The sequence below is a fragment of the Limulus polyphemus genome, unplaced genomic scaffold (genome assembly GCF_000517525.1).
Source record: "Limulus polyphemus unplaced genomic scaffold, Limulus_polyphemus-2.1.2 Scaffold636, whole genome shotgun sequence".
NCBI classification, from domain to species: domain Eukaryota; kingdom Metazoa; phylum Arthropoda; class Merostomata; order Xiphosura; family Limulidae; genus Limulus; species Limulus polyphemus.
Window position 1 is genome coordinate 193,443 of NW_013666246.1, and position 9,128 is coordinate 202,570.

Genomic DNA, 9,128 nt, shown 5'->3' on the forward strand with positions numbered 1-9,128 from the left:
TGTAAGAAAGAAATTTCAGAGTGTAGATTAAGAAATGTGGAGCACAGGTTGTAAGCTCTGTTTAAGTAAGCATGTAACACGGGATAAAGCTATCAAAGTGTGTAAGTAGAAACCTTCCCAAAAGCGATGAATATTCGGATACACAACACTACCTACAAAACACCAAACAACGTCAAAATGTAGTTCTGATACATGCCGTTCCTCAACGACTTTATATCAGGTGTAATTATCACTTGACTTTTTGCTTTCAAAATCGTTTTAATATAACGTACTGAATCGTCTATAATACTTCATATCATGAATATCCCAAAGAAAGTATAATTTTTAATCAAAATATTATTTAAAGAGTCTTTGAAAGTCACTTCTTATAATAATAATAATAATTTAATGGTAAATTGATAGTCATATTAGTCATCGTTTGAAGTAGGACAGATTAGACACCAGAGCTGCCATTTAATACCCTCTGTAAAATCATATTAACAATTGAAAGACCCGTGAATTGTATCTCATGATTCACAATTGTACATATTAACACAACATTTCTATTAAGACTCATTAACTTTCTAATACACATTATAAAAAATACAGTGGGAAAATGTTTTCTTTGAATTTCTTGCTTAAAATATTATATATTCTACAAAAAATGTTTTTGTGACACATTTTTTGATAAGTTATAAATGAGTACATTATCTAAAAGTAACAATGTTCAACTGAGGAACCAACAATAATAATTCCATGGCTTATTTCGACTGTTGCCTGCAAATAAGAGTAATCAACTACAGAATTGAAGTATCTATGTGTATTAAACAACAAAGATATATTACTGTTGCCTGTACGATACAATGTAACAATAAAGGGTTAAGAGCTTAGATACAAGAATGTCTACCAGTCTCAAAACACTTATTAAGAAACTGAACATTTATCTGAAGTTACAACTTTTCTACCTCAGCCAAGTCTTCAATAGAGTAGATATCATGATGGGGAGGTGGGCTGATAAGCCCTACACCAGCAATGGAATGTCTTGTTTTGGCAATGTCTTTAGTCACCTACGTAACATGAAAATCAACCAATGATAATGGGTTTCTTACTTGGTGTTACCAATCAGAATTTGAATACAATAAATAAATATTTTGTTATATTTAATATAACAATGACTTATACTATGAACGTAAGAACTACACAGTGTTACAATAGGAACATAATAACTGCACAGTACTAGACTATAAACAGAAGATCCACAGTTTTATACTATGAACGGTGTTATACTGTTATACAGAATAATTTCAGGCTGCATCATAATATTATGTCGGACAGTAATAAATATGAAGTTTATACAACCTTATATCCTGGAAGCTCTCCACCTTCACCAGGCTTAGCTCCTTGTGCCATCTTTATCTGGATCTCGTCAGCGTTAGCTAGATAGCTGCTGGTTACACCAAATCTTCCAGATGCTACCTGTTAAAGAAGGATACTTGTATAACACTTAGGATGATACTCGAACGGTTTCGTTGAATGTGAAACCCTTTTCGACAGTAGGCAGGTTTCACACTTCTGTAATCTTACGTATGCCTAACAAATATATTAAATAATGTTTATTACTTTTACCAGACTTTCAACAGCCATCATAATTCGCAAACTCACATGTTGTTTCAGGTTATTTTACAGCATTTTATAATCTTTCCAAACTTTTAGTTACCATGGATACCAAGAGAGATATGAACGCTTGTCTTGATATACATTTAATAACAATGTCGGTTAGAACTCTACTTTAGATTGATTTATTCAATTAACCATGAACTCAATTTTATTTAAGTAAATTAAAAACTTTTTCTCATCTTAATCATTTTTTATGAAATATTTTCAATATATATACCAGAAAAAAACAAATATTTCGGTTAAGCGATAACTTACGAGAACGATAGTGAAATTAAATGTTTAAAAATAAGGCTTAACACATATTAAGCCTAATAGTACATAATTCACACCTGTTTAATGGCAGAGCGGGTGTTGTTGTTAAGATCATTATCCACCCATCGGTCTGCACCTTCTCCTCCTTCACCAGTGTTGGACTTTGCACCTACTTTGTTCATGGCCTTCGCCAGTGTTTTGTGAGCTTCAATGGAGATACTGCCAAAACTCATGGCACCTTTAGGAAGTAAAATTTATGTTAGATTCTGTAGTGATCCATTACAACAAAGTGACTAATCACAGAAGGGCCCATCTAATTCACAAACTCACGTGGTGTGTGTAACTAATGTTCGAATTTCTCAACAGATTTTGTTAAATCGGTTTACAGCTCATCGTTATTATAATTTGTAAAACTGAAAATGTATACGCATGTAAACATGACCTGTAGCAATCAGTGAACATTACGACCCACAAAACATCATTCTTTATTAAAGGTGACACCTATTTCACACAATGTAAGTATACATAGGGTTAATTACGTTCTGTTAAAACGATTTACAGCGATATACAAAGACACGGTTAAAGATACGTATCATAGCTCCATTTTGACATTGGCATTTCGTAGATAGTACGATGTCACTCAAAATTGAATGCTTTTGGGAAAGGTGTGTAAGAGCCTTTTCCGACGCAAAATATTCATAAATCGATGTTCAAATCGAGGATTTAAAACAGGGATATTACTTTTACTTAATGGCATTGGAAAACAAAAGAATATGGATCAATTTGGGGCACCAGGCCTATTCAGAAAGGAACCTGCAACGAGTCGTACCACAGCCGTTATAAATAAAGTGTGGCTTCTTGTAACAGGTGAGAATTCATAACAAAATGATCAATGAAAAGAGCCCGCCACGTACTCAAGGCAACAGTACTAGACATAACTAAAAAGAATCTCAACAGGGTATTGGTTCACCAAGAGGAGTCGTCCAGTCATACCAACTGTTCAATCGTTGCTTATATCAAGCAGCTGGAGAAGGAAACTGCTATTCATGCTATTCCATACGAAAGTATATCAGTCATTTAACCTCACACAGCTCCTATGGATTTCTGTGCCAAAGGACTATTGAAGAAGGCACTGGAAAACCATCTTCCATCTACACAAGATGGAATATGGAAAGCCCGCACTTTGGGAAACGCTGGTGTAAAGTATTGAGAGACTATTCTTTTCAGTAAACTATTATATTTTTGCTATAAGGCCTACTAGATTCACACATTCATCAATAATATATATATTACACATTACCCCTTATTCATTACAAAAACATTTGCTATTGATCTTTAAGAACACGTCGCACGTTATCTATAGACACTTAAATATTACCCCAGGCAGCTCGGCGGCAAGCTTGAGGGCTTATATCGCTACTTTTAGGGCATAACACGAGCAGCCAGTTATGCAGCTTTGCGCTGAAACCAACTACAAACGATTAAAACACTTGAAGAGATAAAACAATGATAATGATCTCGTCAGCCGTTTCTTCCTCACCTGTTACAAACCTCTTCACAATTTCCTTGGCTTCCTCAACTTCCGATATATCAATCGGATGGTCAGTGTAGACTAAAGTCAGCTGTCCACGTAGAGTGCAGGATCTCACACTTTCCATGGTTGATTCGACAAATTTCTTATAAGCGTCATGGCTGTTATTTTGAGCAGCATCCTGTTATCGGATACAAGTCTATAAATCACTAAAATCTAGTGTTTTTACGAAAAACGGTCACTCAAAGCTCTGAGTTATTAACTTCCATTCTTAAGACAGGAATTCAAAATCCACACAAGCTTTAACCACGTGTGTTTTAGTTACATAAAGAAAGCACAAACGTAAACATGTTCTATGTACGATGAAAATAGTCTAACGTTTTACGTATTCAACTCGACATAAAGAACGATCTCCAATTCAACGATGATGACCCTGATTTCTAAGAACCAGGTTTTAAAGGCACATGTTCTTACCTGGAGATTGGCACCGTTAGGTGGGTTGTTCAGGTGTTTTTCTCCTCCACTACGCCAGTGGTAGTGACCTGGGTTTCTATAAATCGGGTTTTAAAGGCACATTTTCTTACCTGGAGATTGGCAACGCTAAGTGGGTTGTTCAGGTGTTTTTCTCCTCCACTGCGCCAGTGGTAGTAACCTGGGTTTCTAAGAATCAGGTTGTCACAGTCTCTCTCATGAAATGCTATCCGATACCTTTCTAAAACTTCTTCAGCCAACATTTCAAAAGTTACACCACCGAGGCGGGAAGCTGTATTCTAGACAGAGAAATCAGAGCTCAAAGATTGCATAGGTGGCGCTATATAGTGAATTTTGTTATTCTTTAAATTCTGCAAACATATCAGCTGTAAATCTGAAGTTTAATAATGACTGAAGGCTAATCGGTTTACTCATATATACCTTGTGGCATCTAATTAATAAAAGTGGCCACATCTTTTGCTTTGTATGTTTTTTAATTTCTCGCAAAGCTACACGAGGACTATATGCGCTAGCCGTCCCTGATTTAGCAGTGATAGACCCATCGCCAACTCTTGTGAGATTGACCGTCACATTATAACGCTCCCATGGCTGAAAGGGCGAGCATGTTTGGTGGGATGGGGGAATCAAACCCGCGACCCTCAGATTGCGAGTCCAGCACACTAACCACCTGGCCATGCTTGCCCACACGTTTTGAACAATTATTCATTATTTCCAAACAAATATATTTAATACATGTCTTGTATTGATAAATAATCGTGGTTTAAAAGATGTGGTCACTTTTATTAATGGCTGATTTTATTAACATATGATTTTAAAATAAAAAAGGACTTATTTCAATATAATCCACCATCCTGTAGAATATAATATTTTTTTTTGTATTGAAATAAAAATGGTTTATGTAATGCTAGATATATCTTTCAAAGAAGGACCTTCACCATTCAAACATAATTTTAGTCATTATTTTTGTCTTAAGTATTATATTTCTTTGCTAGATTTCAATACACTGAGGTATCGTGTTTATTATATTATAAATATCATAGCTGTAATATAAGAATATTTTAACATCTTGTTAACATAAGTTACAATATACTTGCTTAATCTGATTCATACCGTGAAAACTGATGATATATATGTAATGTTCAGAGTTTTATCGTCTTATAAAATATACAACAATGATTTCTTGTGTACGTTTCTACCTCAAAACACTTGTCAATGATTTCTTCACTTAGACCAACAGCTTTACAATCTTATAAAATATACAACAAGGATTTCTTGTGTACGTTTCTACCTTAAAACACTTGTCGATGATTTCTTCACTTAGACCAACAGCTTCGAATATCTGGGCCCCCTTGTAGCTCTGCAATGTGGAAATCCCCATTTTGGCCATTACCTGTGATAAGCAAATAATTGCAGTTGAGATAGTTAAAGTACCTGTGGTATCTGTGCAAGTGCCTTACACTTTCATTTTTAAGTATCAAAATATTAAAGTACCCTGACCTTCGTTTGTGTTTCTAAATATCAACGCACCCATGGTACCTTTACAAGTACCATTTTGTAGATCCTTAGATATCAAAGCACTCATGATACCTCTAAAAGGGTCATTTTCTATATTTTTAAATACCAAAGTGCTCTTGATACTTTCAAAAGAGCCATTTTCTAGATATATAGCTATCAAAGCACCTGTGGTACCTTTACATGTGTCATTTTCTAGGTCTTTAGATATCAGTGCAGCCATGGTACCTTTACAAGTGCCATTTTCTAGGTCTTTAGATATCAGTGCAGCCATGGTACCTTTACAAGTGCCATTTTCTAGGTTTTTAGATATCACTGCAGCCATGGTACCTTTACAAGTGCCATTTTCTCGATCCTTGGCCATCAAAGCACTTATGTCACTTGTACAAGTTTTATTGTCTAGATCTTTAGATATCACACCAATTTTACATTTAGAAACGTTTTAGACACCGTTTCTGCAATGAATTAATGGAAAAAGTTATGCATTAAGAGATATTACATTTATATCAACTCCAATATCATATAGATTCAATTTGCTTATAGTCATGTCAGTTTGGAATCGAGATACGAACTGTACATCACAAGGTAAAAACAAATATAGGTAAATATCTGCCGAATCCCACATAGACTGAAAAGCAGTTCCTTTACAGAGGAGTTTATGTGGGTTAAAGTTATTATCCCTTAACCTACAAGTTAACTGTTGACTGCTACTCTGTCTCCAATATAATACACGCATGAATACCTTAGAAATGCCTCTCCCAATTGCTTCAGTATAATTATTGAATATCTCATCATCAGAGAGAGGAGGGTCCAGTAGTCCCTCTTCGCGAAGCTCCTTCATAATCTCAAACACAAGGTAGGGACAGATGGCGTCAGCTCCGTATCCCAGCAACACACACATGTGATGAACCTCCCTAGCGATAAGAAATAGAACTATACAGCCAACAATACACGAGCATGTCATGAAACCCACTAGTAACAAGAAATAAAACTATACATGCACATGTTATGAAACCCTCTAGTAACAAGAAATAAAACTATACAGCCAACAATACACATATATGTTATGTAACCCTCTTGTAACAAGAAATAAAACTATACACCCAACAATACACATATATGTTATGTAACCCTCTTGTAACAAGAAATAAAACTATACACCCAACAATACACATATATGTTATGTAACCCTCTAGTAACAAGAAAACTATACACCTAGCAACTTACATATGTGATTAACTCCCTAGTAACAAGAAAAACCATAAACCTAGCAACACACATATGTGATGTATCTCCATAGATATAAAGGGGAAATGATTGTATTTACATCAATAAACATGTAAAATAAGCCTATTTAATGTATTGAGATCAAACAGTGTGTTCATCAACACAGATATCGTGGAACTCCTACATATGAGGAGATAAAGATAACAGACAAATGTGATGGACTTACATAGGTTTGGTGAAATACCAGCTTATCCCTAGAAATTTAAAATTAAAACTAACAAACCATTATGCAATAGAGATAACATACCGAGCCTCGCCCGTCTCAAGAACCAACACTACTTTCATCCTCTGACGTTCGTTTATCAGGTAATGATGTACAGCTCCAACTGCCAGCAGGGCACTAAAAATATATATACATTCAATCAAATTTTTATCACAAGTACCACAATTCTTTCTGTCGTGTGATAAAGAAAAGGTACAAGTACAGAACTGCAGCAAATCGAACAGCTGTAAGAGTAAGTAGTTAATAATGTAGTATTTAAACTGCCCTTTGTTAACTCAAAAATGATATCGTAATAGTACGCAGCTGAAAAGAATCATGCTAGACCCATGCTGAAATCACTTGAAGCCTTGGTCAAGAGAGGAGGTACCAATCCTTACCTGTAGCCAAGGGTCAGTAGTCACATTCCTGCTTAAAATATGTCCAATGACCTTGAAGCCTTGGCCTAGAGAGGAGGTACACATTATACTTATCTTTACCTGTAGCCAAGGGTCACTGCAATCACATTTCTCAGTGCAGCATTTTTGTCTAAAATCATCATTTCAAACAAGATGAGTTCGATGAATCTGTCATTAGATTTAACTAAGAGGGCGCTGCAGTAGCATACCTGACTGGAATATGATCCCTTGAAACCATCATGTCAGAAAGGACAACCACTGTATACCCTTCCTGAGCTGCAGAACAGGCTTCATAACAAATTCGGTTGATCGCCGGTAGGAGTCCTGCCCCACCTTCTGATACGGGGTACACAATGTTGATAACTTTTGTCTGGAATTATATTGTTACTGATCACTTTCTAAACAAATATATTAGTATCGTATCACGTTGTTACTGGTCACTTTCTAAATTATATGCTAAATCCAATATATTTACATTGCTACTAATAATGTTCTAAACAAATATACATTTGACCAAACCTACTAATTTGATTAGTGCATTAGCTGCAGTATCTTTGTATAGAGACGTTTTAGTTTTATTTATGTGTTGAGGTGCATAACACCCAATTCTGTAATATTCTTTATTTGAAAAGATATAACCCACACCTTAGCCTATTCCAAACTTGGATCCAAACAGAGACAACCCACACACCTTATCTCTTTCTTAACTGGAATTCCAAAAGATACAACCCACACTTGAGCCTATTCCCAGAAAGTCGAGAAAGTAAAAACAACGTAAAATCCAGAATTTGGAAGTCTTAAATTAAAAAGAGTTTATCAAAGTATGTTATTCAGCACGGCTCCTACCTTCCATCCTTTGTATTTTGTCTCTTTGATGACTTCGATGTCTTTAAGAGAGAGGATTGGTTGCTCCAGATACAGACGCCTACATTGTTCCGGACTTGGTTCGAGAATATTAGCCTCAGGACCTACTGGGCATGCCTTTGAAAAATATTTATCCAAACATTATTATTGTTTCCCTACAAATATACAATCGTCTGTTCAATAAATGTTTTCTTTCGAAGTTATTTCAAACAGCAGTAACAGTTATAACAACTCATTACGAATGAAAAGTTTGGTTTTTCTTAACTACTCAATGAAGTGACAAACTGTCTCTATCAGTTAATGGTTTACTTTAATGTGAAGAAAACGACAACCAGGTAAGAAATCAGTTCAGTTTGAAAGTAAGCTTTCAAACCAAGTACGTTCATAGACTAATACCTCAAATTACTACAGTAAATATAGATACTATAATTTCAATTAATCACTTGAAAGTTAAATCAAATCTTATGTATTATAGCAAAGAGAAGTAGTGTCAAACTTGGAAATAATACAGACCTACATCAAATGAATTAGTGAAAGTATCTATCATATATAGCTGATGAGAAATAATGAATTAAAATAGGCTTAACAGAATTTGAGTTATCATTCGAGCAGACATTTTATTTAATAAAATAGTTTCTTTATTGAGAGTTCCGTCTGTACGGCCCTTAGTTAAAACTTTACAAGTCATTTGAGGAGATTTTGTTTAATAAATAAAGAGTCTGTGCGGTCCGTAACCTAACAACCGACGTCCTTGTAAACCGAGAACCCAACGGTTTTTCTACTTCTACTCACCGCAAGAAAACCTTCATTTGCCACTACACACCTCGACAAAAGTACAAAAGTAACCTGATAGCTTGTTTACTTACTAGGTCTTTTAACATTTGTCCTTCTTATATATATATATATATATATATAT

The 9,128-nt window shown here is 35.1% G+C and overlaps 1 protein-coding gene across 1 annotated transcript in view; it reads right to left on the reverse strand.

The window, feature by feature from the left end:
• Positions 1-9,128, reverse strand: part of LOC106459606 (putative glutamate synthase [NADPH]) — an 81,845-nt gene that overhangs the window by 22,809 nt on the left and 49,908 nt on the right. Inside the window, exons 14-23 of the mRNA XM_022386128.1 lie at positions 8,195-8,329; positions 7,558-7,718; positions 6,978-7,070; positions 6,186-6,357; positions 5,220-5,321; positions 4,024-4,209; positions 3,449-3,620; positions 1,986-2,146; positions 1,339-1,455; positions 945-1,046 (exon numbers count right to left, since the gene is read on the reverse strand). Coding sequence (XP_022241836.1) covers positions 945-1,046; positions 1,339-1,455; positions 1,986-2,146; positions 3,449-3,620; positions 4,024-4,209; positions 5,220-5,321; positions 6,186-6,357; positions 6,978-7,070; positions 7,558-7,718; positions 8,195-8,329 — 1,401 coding nt within the window. The remainder of the gene's footprint in view (positions 1-944; positions 1,047-1,338; positions 1,456-1,985; positions 2,147-3,448; positions 3,621-4,023; positions 4,210-5,219; positions 5,322-6,185; positions 6,358-6,977; positions 7,071-7,557; positions 7,719-8,194; positions 8,330-9,128) is intronic.